The following is a 23,765-nucleotide window of genomic DNA, read 5'->3' on the forward strand; positions in this document are numbered from 1 at the left end:
AAAAAGCTGGATCAAACTACGAAACGAAGACCTTCGCGGAAACGCTTTTCAGTCAGGCCACTAAATACATCACGATATCGCTCGCTACGCTTTGTGAGACGTCTATTACAAATTAGAAGTTACTGATTGGGTCTTCGTTCGAAAGAAAAAGCTGGGTTCAACTACTAAACGAAGTCCTTCCCCTGAACGCCTTGCCAGGCTTCATGTAGATAGGTGTTCGTTCTGAAGAACCTTACTATAGAAGGTATAGGGTCATTTATTTCGAAGGGGTTGCTTATGATTAAGCAACAGGTATTGACGGGTATTGACCAAGTAAAATCCTAGATTAAGTTAACCAGAAAATTATAACCTAAACGTCTGGTTGAGCACTTAAGCAATAAAATGTGAAGACATAAAACTTGGTATGTCTCTCAGGATGTTTTGTCTCTCAGGATGTTTTGTGTCTCAGGAAATGAAAAGGAAATGATCTGTTGGTCTTAAAAAGTTTCCCGGGACTGTCGGATTGAGTCACTTTAAAAAACTATTGCCTCCTTCATTCGTGGCTGGTTTCTGTAAGTCAAAACGAAGGCATTTCATTCCGACTAGTTCCCAATCTGCCTAATAATGAACAATTATTCGCCGAAGACAAGGTGAATATATTGTATGATAATCCCCGAGACCAAGTCTTTTAGATCATGGGAGAAATAACCGCTGGCACATTGCGTGATGACCTTAGCGAACAGAAAGCTTATCCGAATTTTTATTTAGAGCAAGGGCCTCTATCCCATCGAAAGGGGGCGAGGGATTCAGAATTATAAACGTACTCGTTCATTCTTACGGCTTTCAAAGGAAGGAAAGTGAAACCGTTGGAGCATTGAAAATTCACTTCACGTGACCATTTCATTTCACTTTCAACAAATACATTTACAAAGCTCGGGTGGTCTCACTAGTCAGAACAGACTGTTGTCGTCCAACGGGTTTTACTCAGTTTGAAGCTAAAAGAGGCGAAAAAAAAAACTTGAGTTCAGCAACTGAGAAGCAAAAACAGATTGCAAAATGGAGAACGAACACGACCAGGGGATTCCCTCGATCTTAAAACTAAATGTCGGCGGCCATTACTTCACCACAAGTCCTCAAACACTAACCAAAGATCCAGACTCAATGCTGGCCATTATGTTCTCGGGGAAGTATGGCATGAAACGTGGGGAAGATGGCGCTATCTTCATTGACAGAGATGGAACCCACTTTCGGTTTATACTTAATTACCTTCGCACTGGAAAAATAACATTACCAGAAGGAGGAACAGCTCTGAAGGAATTGATGGAGGAAGCTGAATTTTACCAGATCCAGGGGATACTAGATGAATTAAAATCATTGACAGATAATTTGACGATCGTGAAACTGAATGTAGGCGGCCATCACTTTACAACAAGTCTCCAAACGCTGACCAAAGATCCAAATTCAAAGTTGGCCGCCATGTTTGCAGGCGAACATATAAACAACGGCACATTTATCATTGACAGAGATGGAACCCACTTCCGGTACATACTCAACTATCTTCGTGATGGAGATGCGAGTTTACCGGAGGAGGCATCTGCCCAGAAACAGCTCGAAGCCGAAGCAGAATTCTACGAGGTTAATGGGCTACTAATGAAATTGAGCATAATGTCGGAGATAATAACGAATCAGGAACACACAGCCAAACTGCTAAGTTTTCTACCTTTGCTTAACTCGGCGGGGAAGCGACACCATCTTCGTCTTTTGTTCCGAGCTTCCCGAGATGGCTTCTTCGCCAAAGCCTTTCACTCCATTTGTGACAACCAAGGACCAACTGTTACCATTGTGCAGAGTGGAGAATACATATTTGGAGGTTTTACAGACAAGTCTTGGAAGAGTAAGTGTGAATTGATATAATTTAGAAGAATGATACACGAAAACGAAAAGTCATGTGAAACATTGTGGTATAACGCAACGAAATTTTTCGAGTCTTACGTAAATGTTTCACTTTGTTTTGTTGTCATTCTGATTTTTTGTAAAGTTATATGGTACAGCAGGGGGGTGGGAAGGGGGAGGGGAAGGGGAAGGGGGAGGGTATCTGGATCAATTTTTGCTGGGTACCCCATTTTAGTCTATTCTGTGGCCAAGTGTAAACCATCCAATCATAAACCCATCGTAGTCACTTTGGGCAAATGTAATCTCTTGCAATCCCAACTCACTTTCTGTTTATTCATCTGGCTGTGTTAAATTTGTTTTCAAATAGGTTATCCTTAAGTGAATTGATGCATTTGTTAAACTGAGTGTTAAGAACACTTCACTTTATCACCATTTCAAGAATGGAATGTAATGCAAGCTAATTGTTAACCCGTAACCTCCCATGGCAAGGCTGTACTCGAGGAAAAATTGAAGGGAACCCAGTGCTCTGAAACTGTGACATCCAGAGTGCCCAGCATATGCTTTTTATTAAAAAAAAACTAAGATTCCTGAGTTGCCCAGGGGCCACTGGGCACTGCTAGACCACAGCTCTGTATGGGTAATAAAGAAAATAAAGAAAAATATAAATAAGTTAGATTATTAGTCGGTCCAGTACCAAGTTCTCCTAACAAATATCCAAAAACTATATGACAGATGGCAAGGAGAATTGCTAATGAGATTTTTGGAGTGATAGTGTTAAATATTAAAACAACCACATGAAATACAGTGACTTTTAAACCATGATTCTTACCATTTTTTTTTTTTTGTAAATCCCTATTTACCAGAATTTTCTTACCCCCAAAATCTTGAAAACTTGTCATCCCATTGTAATAACTCTGTTGAAGATGCAACCATATTATAGCCAATCCAGTCGTGAAAAAGTGTCCCTATCCAGAGTCATATCCTTATAAACCTATTACATATATCTTATTAACCAAGTGCGAGAGCTGTTCTGGGAGAATATCAGCCTGAGGTCCGTTCAAAAAAGACCGAGGGCCGATATTCTTCCAGTACGGTCCCGAGCAAGCTTGGTTAATAAGAGATTTATTACATGACTGAAGTTCAAAGGGACACAAGTGCGGTATCATTCGGGACCATTCGGGACAGTGCCCGGTCCAATACTTAGAGAATATGGGACTGGTAATAGAGCATTTTGATTGGTTGATTTTAGTTATTGGCCCTCTGACTGCCCGGGTCATGTAATAATAAAAAGTATCCCCACCTGTTGGAAGGGTTAAGTAGGCATATACTCATCTCTATATTCTACGATCTTTGATCTCTTTATTTCTTTTTAAATTATTTGATCTTTTTACAAAAAATAAAAGTGAAATAGTTTGCCCACAAATAGCTAGAAGGCCAATTGGGACAGGGCAAGACAATTACGTGAAGAACATAAATCATCTAGTATCTAAGAACAAGAAGTCATTATTTACACAGTCACACAGTCACAGAGTCGCACAGAAAAAGATAAGAAGACATTTAAACTTAGAAGGTGTATCTACTTACTATTACTATTTTAATGATCATGGGGAGGCAAGTCTACATTTTTTTTTAATGAGGGGCATTCTTTCATTAACAGATGAAGGTGATTTTGTGAGATGTTCAAAAGCATTCTTGTTCAGTCTGGTCAACCCACAGGGCCTACAACCAGTTAAAATGCCAATTAATTCTGAGGGCAAAAATTATGGCATCTGCTGTTACAGTGAGTATGGACCAACATTTGGTAAAGGACTTTATGGTGGTTATGCCTTAAAAATTGCAGACCATGCAAATGTATGTACCAGTGACTTTGGTATTAGTGACACCTATGACTTTCAGCAAGATTTCCGAACTTTTTTTACAGGGAAAACACAATTTCTTGTGACTGATTATGAAGTATTTTCACTTGTGAACTAGCATGTAACAAATGGTGGCTGGGGTATTTATTTTAACCCTTTGACTCCTAGTAGTGATTAGTATGTAATTTCTCCTTACAATATCACCCCTGAATCACACATTAATGTCACAAGAATAAAGGAAATGATCACAAACTAAAGAAATTCTTGATTTTTAACCCTTTATCTCCCATGAGTGACCAAGACAGAATTTCTCCTTAATACATCAATTCAACATCAAGCAGACAAGTGGTAAGAATTAAGAAAAATACCAACTAGGGGATTATTAGTTGATCCAAGACCAAAAGGGTTGAAGAAATTCTCTTCATTAGAACCTCAGGAAATGCTTAGAGAACGATATAAAGAATATGCACATTCATGTTAAGGTAAAGGTTAACTTTGCCTTTATATAGTGCCTCTGTTAGTGTAGGGGTAGATAAAAGAGAACGGAAGAGTTGAGTTATAAGAAAAGGTGTAGAAAATTTTATTTAGATAAATATTAAAATTATAATAATAATGTTAATAATAATAATGGTTAATTAACAGATCCACTGGTTGGCTCTTCCCTGTTAAGGTTGTAGTTTTTACGTCATAATAATGATCGAGTATTTGACTTTTCAACTCATAGCATACAGGTATTCTACTTCATGCAATAATGCAGGCAAGCCTACTATGGACCTGACGTCTTCATGTTGCTATATTTAAGGTCTTAGTTTGCTGAACCATTAACCCTTGCATGATTGACCAAGACAGAATTTCTCCTCACAATAAAAATACAATATCAATTAGAAAAGTGATGAGAATTAAGAAAAACACCACAAGGGGATTATTATTTGATCCAATTAACCACATTTTCACATCCAATGTTATAAGAATTGTATGGCACACAGTATGAAGAATAAGTAATAAGATCTTGGGGTCTAAGGGCTAAAAGATATATCATGGGCAAAGAAGGAAAGGAAGTGACCAAGCTACTGTACCCCAGATTTATACAGAGGAATGAAAAAGAACTCATAATCAATGTACTAAGTTTGGCAGTGACCATTTTAATTTTTGTTTTAATGCTCTGTTGTGAAGAGGTGCTACTGAACGTAAATCATTTATCAAATACTTTCAGAAACTGTTCAAAGCATGATGATGTCACCATTTTTAAAAATTTATTACCGTCCCATTACAGATCTTGGATCCAATCTTCATGCAAATCAACATGTTAACCATTTGACTCTCAGAAGTGATTAACATGTAACTTCTCCTTATAATATCCATACGTTATCCAGCAAACAGGTAATGAGAATACTCAAACTTAGCAGGTAGAAGTTGTTATCTTGATCTAACATCAAATTCTGGTAACTAATTTACAGGGAAATGAGTAGCAACATGAGGGGAGAATTAACTATCAGATCTTGGGGATTAAAGGGTCAAAGAGGAAGTGTTGCTTTTCATTGTAATCTTCTATGCTTGGATGTGTGTGCCATTTGTGCCTTCACTGCAAGTTTCAGTTGGTAGTCCTTTTTTATTCTCAGAATGTATGTCGAAGGCAATAGGTTTAGCATTTCTGAGTACACCTGTAACTTCTAAACTCCCTTATGAAATCCTTTATTTTTTCAAAAGTGCCAACAGTGACGCAATTTTTTTCCCTTTCTTAGTGGAAGCATGCATAATTCAATATTGTGATGTGCTTCTTAATTACAAACATGGGGAATTGGCACCAAGTCAGTATTGCATCATAATTGAGCAAGCCAGCTCAAGCTAGTACAAGTAATTTAACATCTGCAGATTATTGTATGTACTTATGCTACAAGTTGGTTTTCCTATCACTAATAAAAGTACAGTTATGTAAGGTATGAAAGAGATTGCTTAGGGATTTAAGTTCAGTTGCTTAATTTCTTAGCTTGCCCAGCTCCTGTGTGATATACCTCATTTGCACTCTTAGAATTTATTTTTCTTTCCCTCCCATCTCTCCTAGTATTTCACTGTGTTGGTCTTTTGTATCTGTTTGAGTTTTGTATCAGACAGCCTCTCTATTTAGTGGTATATTTGAGTGTATTATTTATGTTTAGCTTAGTTTTTTTAAAAAGATTTTTCTTATTTGTGAAAATAACTTGTTGGTTAGTAACCTTGTAATAATAAAGGCTTCCTTTGTCTTAAACTTTGCTTGTAGTAATGTTGTTATGTGGTTTAGATGCAATGAAAACTGTGATTTTTTAAAATTCATCACAGTATTTGCAAATCAGAGTAAATTAATCAAAATTTTGTTAAACCTGAGTACATTTTAAAGGTAAATTTGGTGTGGTACTCACACTGTTCAGGAAAATATAATTTGTTCTTTTGATTTTTGAGAAGATGTCATTCTTGCTGATTTGTAAAGTGCCTTAAGCAGGACATAAAAATATTCCTTGGAACATGACAAGGGAAGCTTACTCCAAATAAAAGGGTTTTAATATCATCCTCCAAGGTCTTCAACTTCAAACACAATCCTCTTTATTAAGGACGGGGTAATACTTTGACAAATTAGAGCAAATGATAGATGTCTCATCTCATTTTGTCTTTTGGGTCAAGCTTTTTACGAAGAATTAATCAGCTTCAATGTGGTCTGGAATTGTAAACATAACCTCGTATGACAAACGTTTTCATTCGACGAAAGCTCGTTCAGGTCACCCTAGGAACCTGTCCTGACTTATCACCCGGGGGGAGGGGGGTGAAGGATTTTAGAGGGAGGAGGAGGGATGGAAGGGAATGATCAGTCGTATCCAAGGTTGGGACTTTCGACTGCCAGTGAGAGGGATCATAAATATATTACATCGCTTTAGGGATATCAAGTAAATTTTATCGTGACACAACTAAAATCCTTTACAACCCCCCTCCACCCCCAAGCGATAAATAATACAGTGGAACCTCGATTTAACGAAGTGCCAAGGTACTGGGGAAATTGGTTCGTTATTTCGAAGGTTCGTTATATCGAGGTTATGTGGAATAGATTTTATTGTAACTTAAAGTGAAAATACGGTCTAGAAAAAGTTTATGTCAATTAGAGGAATTTATCCTCAGGAGTTCGAAAATAACTGTCATTTCGTCCAGTTTACTTTGTATCAGCGCCAAGAGCGCTTTGAAGTTGCCCATTTTTAACTTAAGTGGTTAGAAAAACGCCATCTTGGATGTTACGTCAGTTGTGACGTACAATAGTCAGTCAAACTTTTTTCGGCGATTTGTCCATGTTGACCTGTTCGATCTTTGTGAAACAAATCTAATACTCATCATTATTGAAATGAGGTAAACTGCTTCATATATTCAGGTAATTTCTGACGTAAACACTGTGACAGAGGCGACTTTCTGGCGCGCGTCGAAAATTATAAAGCCTTACTTCTCCACAGGGGGCCCATACAATCTGTTTGTGTAGCCGACTGTTGTTTTATAGTGAATGTACCAGATTTACCGTTTGCCTCACCTATAGTGATATATTGCTGACTATAATAATATTAATAATAATAATAATAATAAATAATAATTAATAATAATAATAATTAATAATAATAATAATTAATAATAATAATAATAATAATAATTAATAATAATAATAATAATTAATAATAATTATAAAGCCTTACTTCTCCACAGGGGGCCCATACAATCTGTTTGTGTAGCCGACTTGTTTTATAGTGAATGTACCAGATTTACCGTTTGCCTCACCTATAGTGATATATTGCTGACTATAATAATATTAATAATAATAACAATAATAATAATAATAATAATACTTTATTTACCCACGTATCATCTAAGAGCTAATAGCTCGTTTAAAACATGAGCGTGAAACTAATCACAAATAATGAGCTAATAAGAACTAATATCAAAAGATAAAAATATTGAAAAGCTATATATTATCTAATTTGTATGTACTATCTAATTCATAAGCGAAAGTTGTTAAAAATCCAGTTAAAGCCTCGCCATAAACGAATGCAACGCGCGCCTAAAGGCAGCCAAGTCCGGACATTCCCTAACTCTAGTAGGCAAACCATTCCAAAGCTTAGTAGTTGAATATGACCACGACTTGTGCATGTATTCTAAGTTGAACGATGGCAGCTTAAGGCGTGTGCCAGACCCCCTTAGGTTGTAATCTACATTTAAAACGTTAAAAACTTGCTAACATATTCCGGTCCCTGTCCTGTTAAACATTTATATAAAATAACTAATGACTGGAATTGCCTCCGTGTCTCTAAGTTTTGTAATTTAGCTAAATTAAGAAGAACATAATAAAACACTGAGCTTGAATACCCTAGGATAGTCCTTAGGATGTAGCGACTAGTGTCCTCTAACTAGTTTTTGAGTCCATTACTTATTCCTAGCAGGAGTGGGCTACAATACTCTAAGTGGGGTAGTACATATGCTTTGTAAAGGCGAATCATAACATCTTGTGGTATAAACTTACGCATGGCAGCTGCCTTAGCACATGCCTTCTTAAGTTGTACTTGTATATAGGGCTTAAATGTTATTCTTTCATATAAAATGACACCAAGAAACTTCAGACTATCAGTCAGCTCTACATTAGCATGTTGTAGATTAATATTATATCTATAATTTACTGGACCAATGGCCATCGCTTGGATCTTTGTTGCATTGATTTGCAAATAATTATGTTGGAGCCATGTACGCGCTACTTGAAGATCTGAGTTAATAATGTATTGTAAAACAATAGGAGATGTATCTGAGGCGTAAGCAGTTGTGTCATCGGCATATAATCGCAATGAGGTGCCTTCAATAAAATAATTTAGATCATTCATATATATGTTAAACAACAGAGGACCTAAAAGGCTCCCATGAGGGACCCCAGTTCTAACGGTTCTCCACTGAGAATATGTATTGCCAAGTTTAACACGTTTTTTCCTCTCACGCAAATATGCAGTCATGAGTTGTAATGCCCTCCCTGAAAAACCATAGGCCGTCAATTTAGCTAGAAGAAGTGAATGACACACTAAGTCGAAAGCCTTGCTAAGATCAACCGCAACTGCAAAGACAGCTTCTCGCCTATCGAGACTCGCCCTCTAATCCTCAGTCATCTTGAGTAGAGCTGAACAGCAAGAGTGTCCCCTGAAATAACCAGATAAAGTATGAGACAGCTTGCATCGAAAGGCCTCGTACATCTGTTCAAACATGACTCTTTCAAAAACTTTGGAAAAAGCAGTCAATAGTGAAACTTATTTATGATGCACGATCCTCGCAGTAGAGAGCGCTATTTATGCAATAGCGAAAATCAGACCTGAAAAAAATCAGGCCTGTAAGAGATTCGAACCACTGACCTCTGCGATACTAGTGCAGCGCTCTACCAATTGAGCTAACAAGCCAACTGGGAGCAGGCCGTTAAGTTGATTCGTAATAAACCCGTGATGATAAATCTACCAATTGAGCTAAAAAGCCAACAGGGAGCAGGCCGTTAAGTTGATTCGTAATAAACCCGTGATGATAAATGATTTATCGTCACGGGTAAATGATTTATCATCACGGGTTTATTACGAATCAACTTAACGGCCTGCTCCCAGTTGGCTTGTTAGCTCAATTGGCAGAGCGCTGCACTAGTATCGCAGAGGTCAGTGGTTCAAATCCCGTACAGGCCTGATTTTTTTCAGGTCTGATTTTCGCTATTGCATAAATAGCGCTCTCTACTGCGAGGATCGTGCATCATACGTATCTAATACCGCAGTTCAAAATATATGAACTTCATATATTCATTGTAATAGTGAAACTGGCCGATAGTTAGCCTTGTCGGTCTCTTCCGACTTCTTATATATGGGGGAAACATTGCTACACTTCCAAACCATAGGCCAACTGCAACTTGTTATAAGATAGTTAATCAAACATGTCAGTGGCTGTGCAATGGCAGGAGCTGTAATACGCAATAGTCTTTGCGATATGTTATCGCATCCTACGGCTTTCCTTGGATTAAGCTTCAGCACTATGTCCTTCACATATTCTGCCTCTATCAGCTGAAAATCAAAATTGCTAGCAGGTCCGAAATGTTCAGCAATCCTCTTGACGCTAGGGTGATCTGTGAATTCATCCACACTCATTTGAGCGCCGTCACTTGCAGCTGCGTCACAAAAATAATCATTAAATATCTCAGCAACACACTTGGGGTCCGTAATCAATTGCTCGTTCTCCAGCAAAACGATCTTGGACTGCGTCTTCGCCTTACTTGGTAGAAGCGGTTCCATTTTCCTCCAGAATTCTCCATGATGCTTTTTATTCAAGGAAGCATCAACACAAAACGACTTCATCCCTTTCCTTTTTAATAAAGTTACTTTGTTTCTCTCTTTACGGTATTCTTCCCAAGAGGAATCAGTTAGATTTCTAGTGTGTTTCTTGAATAGTCGATTTCGCCGAGAAATTTCACGTTGTAATTCAGGAGTGATCCACGGCAGCTGGTCACCTCTGATCCACTTTTTCTTTAGAGGAGCGTGTTTGTCCAACACCTCGCAGTAAAGCTTCGTCTAGTGAATCCCATAGGTCATCAACATCTTCAAAAGTATACGCCGAGTCCCAAGGGACCCTCTTAGTTCTTCTAGAAGTTCCTTTTCATCCAAATTTTTCATGCTTCTATATTCAATCTCGCGTGCGTTTGGTCTTGGAATTTTCTGTTTCCTGACTGCGAATACTAAATCATGATCACTAACTCCAAGATGCAAGTTGCCACTGGTGGCGTTCAGGGTGACTGGCCAAGATAACATCTATCAATAATTGCCTTTTCTCCGTAATTCTCGTGGGTTCGGTAATTTGATTGAATAAACAAAACCTGTCGCACAGATCTTTGAGTGCCTTGTTTTCCCTTCTTCCTTCATCTTCATTAACAAGCACGTCCAAATTATAACCTCCTATTAAAATGATCTGTTGGCGGCACTTAAACATCAGTTCGATTGCAGAACTCAGCGAAGATATAAATTCTGCAGGCTTGTTGACTTTCTCGGATCTGTAACATGCACAGACAATAAAAAGGCACTTTCTAAAATTCGTAACATCTAAACATATTGCCTCGACCGACTCCGGCTGTAATTTTCGACTATATACATAAATCAGTGATAAATAAACGTTGAATTACTTTACCTGTGGTGTAAAGTAGTCCTTTTGCCTCAAAAATGTTTTTTTTTTGAGCGATTTTGAATAAGTCTGAGTTCGTCGTTAATGTAATGCATAAAAGAGAGACAAGGGTGGAAGCTTTGTTTTGAAAGGGTTCAAGCGCCCGAGCGATTTTCCCTTTTCTGATTGAATTGGTCAATCAGACGTGACGGTTGTCTGGCTGGCACATGAGAATCTTGCTACGTATCCCAGGCGCTCAAATACTGTGGGATTTTGATTTTGTTCGAGGTCTAGCTCCGGTCCGGTCCGCTTGGATGGATTTTCGATTGGAAGGTACGAGGAGAATCGTGCATCTTGGACCTTAATGTTGCAAAGTTTGAAAGCGGAGCGATGCGATTTACACAAACAGATTGTATGGGCCCCCAGTGCTTCAAGTCTATCATTTCAAACTTGTTGCATGCCAACTGGGGCTGTTCTTAGTTCCAAGTGGCTCGTGTTCAGTTATACACCGAAGCTGGGTTCCTGCAACGGCAAAAATAGTTCTTCTCATTCCAAGGTAGCAATGTGAAATGAGTCCGTGGCGAGCACAGCGGTCTTCTTTAGCAAAATAATTCTCTCCACAGCTTGGATTTGTTTGAGGAATAAACCTTTGCGTTTCAAATTGATCGGTGTCCTAGTACATTTAATTCCTTGGAGCATACATAATTAAGATTCAAAGCTACATAGTTAGGAAGATTTAATAGGTGTTCATCTCTCAGTGTTCTTGTTCGAAGGCTCGAGCGTTTTGGCAAATAAGAAACCAAATGTGCGGAACATTTGTAGTTGTACACAATTTTAAAAATAAGTTGAAAGCGAAGAAATCGCCTACGGTTTCTTAACGACAGTATACCACACGTCTCACGCATCACTAGGGAACAAATTCTTCTGTCTACCTTAAGTATTGTACGAAGAGCTTGATTCTGTAGTCTTTCCAACCTATCCGCCATTGTTTTTGGGCAGTCAAGCCACACGATAGAGCCATAATCAAGGATAGGTAGTAGGGTCTGCTTTAGGGAGACACTCATCATTTCACGCTAGTTTGGTCAGAAAACTGCAAGCAAGAGTGACTTCAAGCCTTGCCAAGGTAATTTACTATACACTTACAAAAACCTGTTTTTAGATCTGAAAAGAAAGCAAACAACATGCAGCATGGTCCAGGCATTCCCTCGATTGTGAAACTAAATGTCGGCGGTCACTACTTTACCACAAGTCTTCGAACACTGACCAAAGATCCAAACTCGATGCTGGCCGTCATGTTTGCAGGGAAGTTTGAAATGAAACCTTGTGAAGACGGCGCTTTCTTTATTGACCGAGATGGAACTCACTTCCGGTTTATACTGAATTATCTTCGATTAGGAAAATTAACTTTACCAGATGGAGCGACATTTTTAAAAGAACTTGCCGAAGAAGCTGAGTTTTACCAAATCCAAGGGTTACTGGATAAGTTAAAATTGATGGAAGATAGTTTGACGAGCGTGAAACTGAATGTTGGCGGCCATCTTTTCACAACAAGTCTCCAAACACTCACCAAAGATCCAAAATCAAGGTTGGCAGCCATGATTACAGAGGGGTATGCTGAAAACGGCACTCTATTCTTCGACAGGGATGGAAAACACTTCCGGTTTATACTCAATTATCTGCGGAACGGAGAGCTAGTCTTACCGGATGATGCAAAATCTGTTAAAGAACTTGAAACTGAAGCGCAGTTCTATCAGATTGAAGGGATACTAATTAGGTTGAGCCTATTTTCGGAGATTCTCACCAATGAGGAACACATCACCATGCTGCTGAGTTGGTTGCCTTTCCATGACGCGGGAATGAAGGGACATCCCCTCCGTCTTCTGTACCGTGCTTCTCAAGATGGCTTCGCAGCCGAATGCTTTCACTCCAGATGTGACAACAAGGGGCCCACTCTCACCATTGTGAAGAGTGGGAAACATGTATTTGGAGGTTTCACGGAACAGTCTTGGAAAAGTAAGTAGTAAATTAACTTAATCGGGTAGAAGGTAGTAGCTAATTATTTGAAAAAAACTGGAAAGTTCAGTTAAAATTTTGGCGTGACACAAAGGAAACGTCGGGTTCACTTCTTCGTGACTCAAATACTAGTTGTCTAGTTCTCAGCTGTCAGGGTTAATAGAGAATTTTTCCAAATTTCTCCTAAGCTGGTCGCCGTTCGCTTGTCAAAACGTTTTCGCAGACAGACATTTTCGAGGCTCGAAATGCTACTGATAGACTACTTCAGGTATGTTTTAACACAAGAGAATATCACCTCTTGTAAACGCCAGGGAGAAGAACTTACAACCGGCTTTTTATTATTGTGAGAATTATTATTATTGTAATTAAAGTAAGAGTGAAATGATAAGTACGGTTACCAAACCGTGATTGTAACGTTATTCGAAGGAGGAACTGAAACACAAGTGGACTAAAAAAGAAAACCTTTTTAATCGATTCTCAGCGCTGCGATATGAAATAAAAAACCGGAAGGCTTGACCTCGAAGCTCCGTTGCCATGGTAGCGACAACGTAAACGTGAACTGGAAGTAATAAAAATCGAAAAGATCATGTATCATTACGCTGATGGCAAGAGAATATTTTTTAATTTTAAATTCTCTTGCTGATGGTTATCATTTAAGGGGCATTATCTCATCAACAGGTCAAAGCGGTTATTCAAGATGTACAGAAGCATTCTTGTTCAGTATGGTCAACCCACAGGGCCTGGAACCAACTAAAATACCGCTTACTTATGAAAGCGGATGGCAGGGCATCTACAGTAGTGACAGCCATGGACCAACGTTTGGCGGCCGGTCACACAGCAGCAATTACGCCCTAAAGATCTCAGACAAAGCAAACATATCATGCAGCGAGTCTGATGATCGTAATCGCACATATTATTTTCCACCAGAGCGCAAAAATTTTTTCACAGGTACTTCAAGGTTCCTTGTGACTGACTACGAGGTGTTTTCACTCATTAGAAGTTAAACAAATGATTTGGGTGAGGGGAGGGGGGTGTACCTCCAGTAATGGGGATGCTTCGCCCCAATTAAGGATATTTGCCAGAAAAATATTGTATAGAAGAGAAGAGATTGCAAAAGGTTGAGCTATCAAAAAAGAGGTGTAGAAAGGTGTAGATACTCCATTCGAGGGTCTCGGTAAAGCGTAATGATATTGAAGTATTGTCACAGGAAAAACTTCAACTTCCTAAAAAGAAAGAAAAATCCTTTGTTGTGCCAGTCAAAACTATTCAAATAGTTAAGTATTCTGTAAGTTGGTAAGCTAATACATATTATCTTATGAAAAGTTTTGTTGTGTAGTATTTTTGTAGGGTAGTATTTTGACGAGCCCGTAGGGCGAGTCAAAATAAAAATAACGAGTAAAACTACTCAGCGACACGACAGAGCAAAACGTTTGATAAGAGATTTATTGTCCAACACGCCAAACTGTTATTTCAGTGCGGGTGAATTTCACGGATATTTATTAACGGGGAGTGCGTGACAGAAGAATGCGAAGCGGAACGCGTTGTCGTGTTGCTGTTTTTATTTTGTACAATAAATGATGAAATTGCATTGTCGTCTAACCGTTTTTCTTCGTTCTATTTATCTAACAAACTTGGATCAATATTCGCCAGCCATTCATGTGTTTTTATTGCTGGTTATTTTCGCCTTTATTTTTCGGATAAGAATCGTTTAACTAGACTCACATCGAAGAAATTGAACATCACGGAGTCATAACGAGTATTGTAGCCAAAGGGGTGCCAGCGGAAGCTTGATGAAACTGTAACATTGTCAATTCCACGTTTTATTCGATCCGATCAACTACACTCAGCATATTTTATTGTATTCGAACAGTATGCTGATTGAAAAGAAACAAAAAAAATTGTGTTCAATGAGTTTAAAATATTACATAATTAAGCATGCTATATAGCTGGTAAGCTAATACGTGAAGTTATATTTGAAGATAAATAAAGCAGGTTAAACGAGTTAAAACTATTCACTCGGCGTTTAGGGAACATGCTTCCAAAAATCGGCAACAATTCATCAACCTCTGCTAGCACCCCTTTGGCTATCACGTAGGTAGTTTCCTTGGTCACCGTCTAGGCTGCGGTATCGGTGGCTTTTGTAGCCCTAGCTATGTCTCCGCCATTCCTTCGATTTTGGTTTTGTTTTAGAGCCGCTGGTAGAATCCCCTGTTCGTTCGTTGCACCAGTCACTGGTGATGTGCCTGAAAATATCATTGAATCAAACTATGGATGACCGCCTACCGGTTAGCTTGACTGCTTCCCGGTTAGCTCAAAGGATAGAGCGATGGACTGTTGTGCGGGAGGTCGTGGGTTCGAGCTCCGGCCGAACCAACACTCAGGGTCTTAAAATAATTGAGAAGAATTTGCTGCCTTTCTGTAACATCAAGAAAAGGTTAGATATTCTACTCTTCTCGGATAGGGACGAATGAATGGAGGTCCCGTCTCCTGCAGGGTTGGGGTGGGAGACGTTCATTTCCCACACACGAGGTTACTGTGTGATGGATGTCCTCCCCTAGGGTGGGATGGGTGGGTTTATTGGGTCCGCAGTAATTGGTGCAAGCTGTTGCGGTGTCCCTGCCGGTTGGCGAAGCGATTAAATAAATAAATAAATATGCGGGATAAAAGTACGTTCTTGAGCATAAAGGTTGCAATGGGAGGCTTTTTCTATGACCCTTACAAATGATCAAGCTATCACTGCGTCCATTATTTTTGTCCAGCTAAACAGTTAAAAGAAGGAGGGCTTCAGGAGTAAGATTGATTGATGGTCGGTTATTAACGTGATCATGAATTGGTAAACTATAAATAACGCTGAATGTCTTATTTTATTTGTTCAAGAGCCATCAGCGGTTTGTTTTACGATCGACTCATATCAAGTCCATCTGCTGTTGGTATATTACGCACATTTTCAAAATAATAAAATAGCCGGAAACTCTTCTTGCAAAACAAAATGGTTCACGAATCACGATTAATTCAGCACTTCATTTATGGGTGAAAAACTTAATTCACATGGACATGAAGTAATCTTATCATCTTTAATCAAGATTCACGATTAAATAAAAGATCAGTCACGATTCACGAGAAATAAATTCGCCCAATCACGCTTTACGTAAAAAGTATAGGGGACTCTCTATAAACCCCCATTGAAATTTATTAAGACAAGGTAATAATTTGGCAAAATCAGAACAACTGAGAGTTATCTCGTCTCCTTTCGTTTTGTCTTTTTGGGCCAAGGTTTTCTAGAGGAATTAATCAGCATAAATGTAAACACAACCTCACGTGACTAATATATTTATAGTATTCATTCGAATCACGCTACATCGGAGACGCTCGTCATTTCTCGCTAGTTTGGTTAGCAAACAGCAAGCAGGAGTGATTTTAATCCTTGCAAAGGAAATCATTTACTTTTGATTCACGAAAACCTGATTTTAACGATATACGGATTCAGGAAATAAGCAACATGCAGCACGGCCCAAGTATTCCCTCGATGATGAAACTGAATGTCGGTGGTTATTACTTCACTACAAGTCTTCAAACGTTGACCAAAGATCCAAACTCAATGCTGGCTGTCATGTTCTCAGAGAAGTTTGACATAATCAAATTCTGGTTACTAATTTACAAGGAAACGAGTAGCAACATGAAGGGAGAATTGACAATCAGTACTGGGGAATTAAAGGGTCAATGACGAAGTGTCACTTTTCATTGTGTAATCTTCTATGCTTGGATGTGTGCGCCATTTGTGCCTTCACTGCAAGTTTCAGTTAGTAGTCTTTTTTTATTCTCAGAGTGTATGTCAGAGGCAGTAGGTTTAGCATTTCTGAGTACACCTGTAACTTCAAGTCACAATTCTAAACTCCTTTATGCAATTCCTGTGACATCTTTTGATGTGTTTAGCCTTTATTTTTCAAAAGTGCCAACAGTGACACAATTTTTTTCCCTTTCTTAGTGGAGTCATGCATAATTCAATATTGTGATGTGCTTCTTAATTACAAACATGGGGAATTGGCACAGAGACAGTATTGCATCATAATTGTGAGCAAGCCAGCTCAAGCTCAGAAGTACAAGTAATTTAACATTCTTCAGATTATTGTATTTATTTGTGCTACAAGTTGGTTTTTTTATCCCTAATAAAAGTACAGTTCTGCAAGGTACTAATTAAAAGAGTTTACTTAGGGGATTTAAGTTCAGTTGCTTAATTTCTTAGCTTGCTTAGCTCATGTGTGTGATATACCTCATTTGCACTCTTAGTGTTGTGTCTTCACTCGTAAAGCAACTTTAAACTTTTAAAGATACGACCTTTAATACACAACGATTAAACTAAAACTGACCAGCAACGTACAACACATGCGGTTACAAACAAAAATGCTAATAAGTTCATAACAGTTCTGGGTTACGAAACTCCCGCGGGATTTTAAGCAAATTAACATAACACTCTTTCCCCGACAAAAAACTGAAAATATTGCTATTCTAAGTCCTTAGGCTATCTTCCAAAATAAAACCGTACATCCGTTCATCATTTCTGCTCTTTCCAAAATAGTAATTACATTTCTTCAATTAACCGCTTTGGTTTACTACGAAGTCTAGTTGGATAACGCTTTCGAACTTGAACTTTGGCGGCTTCCTCGGTAACTTTAGCGGGTTCCTCTGTTCGGGATACACTAGGCATCTGCGGTGGTGGCACGGCAGATAAATCGGGCGCCTCAGTTGCAGAGACTGGTACCAAATTCGGCGAACCCTGAGGCCTTGGCGGAACGACATGATTATAATCTGCTTGCGAGTCTGACGATTCAATTGGCGGTGCTTCCGGAGGACGCACAGGTATCACTTCAGGATAAGCATCATCAAAAGGAATCTCTGCCATAGGTTCGGTATCTACCACCTTGGAACCAGCTAAAGATCGCAACTGATTCACGTGTCGTTTCCAAAACAAATTCCCCACCATAACATGATACGTAACAGGCCCCACGCGATCTTGAAGAACTCCTTTGATTCACGGTCGCTTATGATCTCGATAATCTCTAACCATGACTGGGTCACCAGGAAGAAAGTTAGGACGTGTGGTATGGTTTCCAAGCTTAGTTTTCTCAGACATCCTGGCCGACAAATCTGGATGCAAGGCGTCCAATCGGGTGCGAATTCTACGACTCATCAGGATTTCAGCAGGAGTACATCCAGTAGCTGTATGAGGGGTTGTCTGGTAACTCAGAAGGAAACGTACTAATTTGTCCGCTTGGGTTCCGGGCTCATCTTGCATGGTTTTCATTGACTCTTTAAAAGTTCTTACGGCTAGCTCGGCTTCACAATTGGAGGCTGGATGGTAAGGCGCGGATAATCAATGACGAATTCCATTTGACTTCAGGAAGTCTTTCATTTCCTGAGCAACGAACTGCAGACCGTTATCGGAGACGATGACCTCTGGTAGACCATGAGTAGCAAACAAGAAACGCAGGACTCGAATGGTCGTTGATGCAGTGGTCGAGGACATTGGAAATACTTCAATCCACTTTGATTTCGCGTCCACTACAATCAGAAACATCTGACCTTTAAACGGACCGGCGAAGTCGACATGTATCCTCTGCCAAGGTCGTGTGGGCCAGATCCAGGGATTGCTGACTTTCTCTGGACTCTTACAGCGATTTGCTTGGCAGGCATGGCAATCTCGCACTGTTTGCTCCACATCGTGATCGAGGCTGGGCCACCACACATGCAATCTGGCTAGAGACTTCAAGCTCGTACGGACCATTCCGGGATGATTCAAATGCAATAGGCCTTTTGCAACAAACCGTCACGTGACCGATTTTCCCTTGGCAACGCCATACTGGAGGGCAAGCCATTCAGTCTTTCCTTGACAACCAACAAAGCGCGAGTGGGCGAAGTGGATACAAAGGTAAAGTTAAAGGTCTTTTAAGGCGTTTGTTTGTCGTGATGTCACAAGAAAACAATAAGATAATATCTCTCTAGAATTTTTGCATACAACTGAAATGGTCTTGGACTGAAATCAATCAGTGAAAGCCGGGTTTCAGACTCGTGAAGTTCTAGCACGTACTCGCTTGAAGCGATATCAAAAAAATCTCCGAAAAATCTCCGAAAAATCTCCTTGATTGTGTTGTAATAATTCGACTTGATCGCTTTTTTCATGTGGAAGTTTGGTTTTAGGGTTTTCACTGGATTTTTTTAATTTAATGTATGCGAGCAGGTTAAGAACTGACAAGTTTACCTAAAGCAACTTGCAACGGTGGTCACGATGAGTAAATTTCATTGCTGTGTTCCTGGTTGCAATGCAGATAAGTGCTACGACCGTGAAAATAAGTTATTGTTTCGCAGATTTCCGCCACACTCCAAGAAAGAGCTTAGAGATGGTTACACAGTAGTTTGCTTATTAGTGAACTTCCAGGGACCACTGATAATGTAATCAGCAGAAGGATAGATAAAATACATGAGAGATACGCAGTGAGCCCACTTTACTTTATGGTAAACATTGTGGAAAGCCTACAACTATAGTTCTGTCAAAGGTATTTGATAGTGTACAAACAATATTGCTCAATAGTGTGATAAATCCAGGCGATGCCTTAGGCTATTAAAGGTCATGCAACAAGAAAAAATTTTTGGTTCACTGAATAACCTTTGGTTAGATATTGACCAATACTTTAAAGGGAGTATAGTTTCAAGAAATTTTCCAAGATGATTTTTTATTTCATTGTACAACTGCAAACATGTTTCTTGAAGACACAACAGTTCATTATTAAACATCTAAATCTGTAATTGGTGAATTTTATTCAATCCATGCAAAGACTTCAATTTTTTTCATCCCCTTTAAAAACATTAGTGGTAATAAAATCTTCTAAGAGTGTAAATATCTGTCTTCAGTAGTATGTGTTAATGCAGCTTCTTTGTATTGGGAAAACGAAATAAAAGAAAACATCTTAATCGGAGTTCTAAGCATTACAAAACCTTGAGACAGTGATAGATTACTGCAGAATCAAGTCTTGAGGACAATGCACTTGAGCTTGTACATGCCTAACCAACTTATTGTTGTTCATTTAATTTATTTTAAGTTGATTCTGGATACAAATAAGTTGTTGTTGTAGTTGTAATAATAATACTAGCTAGTATGTACTTGAAACATAAATTATTAGGAGTTTGCACATTTCGAGGTTCCTATTCAAGTAAAAATAAAAAAAGAAGGCATCCACATTATCTTTGGCAATCTGAAAAAATTCTGCATCATAATAAATTCTTTCACAGAAGAAAGTTGTCTCATTGATATAACTGAAAAAGTCATTCCATTGGTAATAGTATTCATGGTTTCTCTTCAGTGACAGCTGCTTGGCAACAGGGTTTTTGTAAATATGAGGTACTCCATCAAAATCAGTTGAGCCTTCCTTGACAACTTTGGTTTCGAAAAGTCCAAATGGGAGGTAACCGTTCCCCCCAGCTGAGCTGTCATACACTTTCCTATCTCGTGAGAAACTAAGCCACGGTGACCAAGGGTTTATTATCACTTTGATGCTACTTTGACCTGGTTAGCAGAATATTGAACTGCAAAAAACGAAAAAAAAATTAGCTTAGTAATGCTTTTGTCCAGAAAACACTGCAATAATGTTAACTAAACATAAAAATCTATTTTGTAAACTCTCATCTACTGAAAGCTTAATTAACTAGCATTCATCTTTCTTGGTTGCATGTACTGTATTATCTCAATCACAAATTTAAAAAACAGGCTATTGTTTAACTTAGAACGGCAAATATCTCCAACTTAATTATATACTTTACCTAAACAAAACAATATTCTTGTAAATTCTGGACAAATTTTCATTTTCAATGTTGTGAAATTTTCTTGGTATTTTGATCTTAACCTTATAGCTTTATATAAGCTTAAATACAGTTCAGTTTAGGTGCTGATCACCACTTAAATATATATATTTTTTATTTTGTAGTCATTTCCTCCAGAGGATTTCCTCCACCTTAATATTAAGAAACACCCGACGACTTTATTTAAGCTTATATTTGCACACAGAAGTTAGGATATCCCAGATTTTACTTACGTTTCTTATCATGAAGGTAGCCAGGTTCAGCGAAAAACTTGTAGGCTTTCCTGGTATGTTCGCATCGCAACGCCTTCTGAGCAAAACTTTCAACTTCTGCGAAAGAAATATCAGGAAACTTGCTTGAATCTCTGGACTCCACACCTGTGAATATAAGAAAAATTATTCGAGTTCACCCTGAACAACGAGACTGCAATCAAATATGCTAGTATTTTTGTTGTGAGCGAGAAGCCTCCCTCCAACAGAAACTCGGTCGTGATTCGGTCGAAAGAGCTTGGCTACCAGCAGTCGCCATATGATGCAAGGCTATTCTCCCTGAAATTCAAACGAAACTATCACTCAATATTTTCATTCTAAAGGCTTAGATATCCGTGTAAGATAGCAATAAAGTCGAATGAATCACGGGGATTTTTCGGTAACGTTGCCGCCATCGCTATCTCTTCAAACGAGACTGACCATGCTAAAACTTCACGAGTCTGAAACTCGGCCTCTAGTGACTGATTTCAGTCCGAGACTAGTTCAGTTGTATGTAAAAATTTCAAAGAGATATTTTCCTGTTGTTTTCTTGTGACATCATAACAAACAAACGCCTTAAAAGACCTTTAACCTTACCTTTGTATCCCCTCCGCCAACTCGCCCTTTGTTGGTTGTCAAGGAAAGACTAAATGGCTTGCCCTACAGTATGGCGTTGCCAAGGGAAAATCGGTCACGTGACAGTTTGTTGCAAAAGGCCTATTCCGATGAAACAGCAGCCTGATATTTGGCCGGAATGGTCCGTATGAAGTCTCTAGCCAGATTGCATGTGTGGTGGCCCAGCATGTGTGGTGCATGCTTCTCCGGACACTTAAGTATAATGTGGCCAAACTTCTGGCATCCATGGCACTGTGCTTTACGATGAAAACATTTTTCCAGAGAATGGTTAGTTTTACCACACCTGAAGCACTCGGGAAAAGTTCCCTCGACTTTCTTGTCATCGTGGGCGGAACCATGAAATCCTGAGGCTTCCTTTTCCGTTAACTCACTAGCACAGGCTTGTTCCACTGCCGTCTGTAATGTCAGCGTCGCTTCAGCAAGTAACTTGCGTTGAATTGACTGTGAACGCAAACCACAAACAAACCGGTCTCGAATGGCTTCCTTGCGATAAAGGCCAAATTCGCAGGTCTCCGCAAACTTTTTTACCTTGGCGAGGTACTGCCTAATCGTTTCCGACTCTTCCTGTTCGGCTTTGTGGAACTTGTATCTTTCCGCGATAATTATCGGTTTTGGATCCACATGCTGTGCCAGAATCTCCACAATTTCCGCAAAATTTAATTCCTTCGGTCTCCTCGGCGCTGAAATGGACCTCAACAAAGCATACATCTTACTACCCATTAATGTAAGTATGCTCGGTACACGCTTATCTGTCGGTACACTGTTAACTTCAAAGAACATTTCGAGTCGCTCCACATAATGTTTCCAATCGCTGCCCGGCGTAAACTCCTCCATACGCCCTAAACACGATGGATGTACCACGATGCTAGGCTGCGCTGATTCTCCCGGTATATCCACCATCCTCGTCGCCAACTGTTGTGTCTTCACTCGAAAAGCAACTCTACGAAAAGCAACTCTACGAAAAGCAACTCTACGAAAAGCAACTCTACGATGAAACTAAAACTGACCAGCAACGTACAACACATGCGGTTAAAAACAAAAATGCTAATAAGTTCATAACAGTTCTGGGTTACGAAACTCCCGCGGGATTTTAAGCAAATTAACATAACACTTAGAATTTATTTTTCTTTCCCTCCCATCTCTCCTAGTATTTCACTGTGTTGGTCTTTTATATCTGTTTGGGTTTTGTATCAGACAGCCTCTCTATTCAGTGGTATATTGAGTGTATTATTTATGTGTAGCTTAGTTTTTTAAAAAGATTTTTCTTATTTGTGAAAATAATTAGTTGTTAGTAGCCTTCTAATAATAAAGGCTGCCTTTCTCTTAAACTTTGCTTGTAGGAATGTTGTTATGTGGTTTGATGTAGTGAAAACTGTGATTTTTTAAATGCATCACATTATTTGCAAATCAGAGTAACTTATTCAAAATTATGTTAAACCTGAGTATTTTTTAAAGATACATTTGGTGTGGTACTCACACTGTTCAGGAAAAGGTTGTTGTTCTTTTGATTCTTGAGAATCCATGTCATTCTTGGTGATTTGTATAGTGCCTCAGGCAGGACAGAAAAATATTCCTTGGAGTATGACAAGGGAAGCTTAATGTAAATAAAAGGGTTTTATCATCCTCGAAAGCCTTCAACACTTCAAACACAATCCTCTTTACGGGGCAACGGGGCAATAATTTGGCAATAACGGGGCAATAACGGGGCAATAATAAGGGTTTTATCATCCTCGAAAGCCTTCAACACTTCAAACACAATCCTCTTTACGGGGCAAATTTAATAGAGCAAATGATAGATGTCTCATCTGATTTTGTCTTTTGGGCCAAGCTTTTTACGAAGAATTAATCAGCTTAAATGTGGCCTGGAATTATAATCATAACCTCGCGTGACAAACATATTCATTCGACGAAAGCTCGCTTAGGTCACCTTAGGACCTGTACTTACTTCACCGGGGGGGAGGGGTGTGGAGGATTTTGGAAGGATCAGATAGTTTCGGGAGGGATTAAAGAGAATGATCAGTCGTCTCCAAGGTGAGACTTAAGGCTGCCAATGAGAGGGACCATAAAAATTTTACATAGCTTTAGGGATATCAGGTAAATTTTATCGTGACACAATCAAATCCTTCAA

General features: G+C 39.0%; 3 protein-coding genes and 1 long non-coding RNA gene across 6 annotated transcripts; 3 read left to right on the top strand and 1 right to left on the bottom strand.

Moving 5' to 3' along the window:
- The first annotated feature begins 680 nt into the window (after positions 1-680).
- LOC111324958 (uncharacterized) lies at positions 681-6,156 on the top strand. Its single transcript, XM_022928623.2, has 2 exons — positions 681-1,873; positions 3,530-6,156. Exons 1-2 carry the CDS (start codon positions 1,036-1,038, stop codon positions 3,844-3,846), a joined length of 1,155 nt encoding a protein of 384 aa, XP_022784358.1. The 5' UTR covers positions 681-1,035; the 3' UTR covers positions 3,847-6,156.
- A 3,166-nt stretch (positions 6,157-9,322) lies between these two features.
- On the top strand, positions 9,323-14,490 carry LOC111324959 (uncharacterized). 2 transcript variants are annotated; one of them, XM_088725632.1, is made up of 3 exons: positions 9,323-11,445; positions 12,049-12,902; positions 13,581-14,490. In XM_088725632.1, exons 2-3 carry the CDS (start codon positions 12,071-12,073, stop codon positions 13,904-13,906), a joined length of 1,158 nt encoding a protein of 385 aa, XP_088581758.1. In that variant the 5' UTR covers positions 9,323-11,445; positions 12,049-12,070; the 3' UTR covers positions 13,907-14,490. The 2 variants fall into 2 exon arrangements, with proteins under 2 accessions (XP_088581758.1, XP_088581757.1); XM_088725631.1 differs by having other exon boundaries at positions 9,323-12,902.
- A 4,217-nt stretch (positions 14,491-18,707) lies between these two features.
- LOC148729488 (uncharacterized) lies at positions 18,708-20,127 on the top strand. Its single transcript, XR_016002382.1, has 2 exons — positions 18,708-18,828; positions 19,266-20,127. It is a non-coding gene; the product is annotated as an uncharacterized LOC148729488 (long non-coding RNA).
- LOC148729489 (uncharacterized) lies at positions 20,049-23,206 on the bottom strand. 2 transcript variants are annotated; one of them, XM_088762861.1, is made up of 3 exons: positions 21,599-23,206; positions 20,987-21,082; positions 20,049-20,480 (listed from the first exon to the last, which is right to left on the bottom strand). In XM_088762861.1, the coding sequence occupies exon 1, from the start codon at positions 22,535-22,537 to the stop codon at positions 21,719-21,721; it is 819 nt and encodes a 272-aa protein (XP_088618987.1). In that variant the 5' UTR covers positions 22,538-23,206; the 3' UTR covers positions 20,049-20,480; positions 20,987-21,082; positions 21,599-21,718. The 2 variants fall into 2 exon arrangements, with proteins under 2 accessions (XP_088618987.1, XP_088618986.1); XM_088762860.1 differs by having other exon boundaries at positions 20,987-21,130.
- Positions 23,207-23,765: the final 559 nt, after the last annotated feature.

Source organism: Stylophora pistillata, chromosome 6, assembly GCF_964205215.1.
Source record: "Stylophora pistillata chromosome 6, jaStyPist1.2, whole genome shotgun sequence".
Lineage (NCBI taxonomy): Eukaryota > Metazoa > Cnidaria > Anthozoa > Scleractinia > Pocilloporidae > Stylophora > Stylophora pistillata.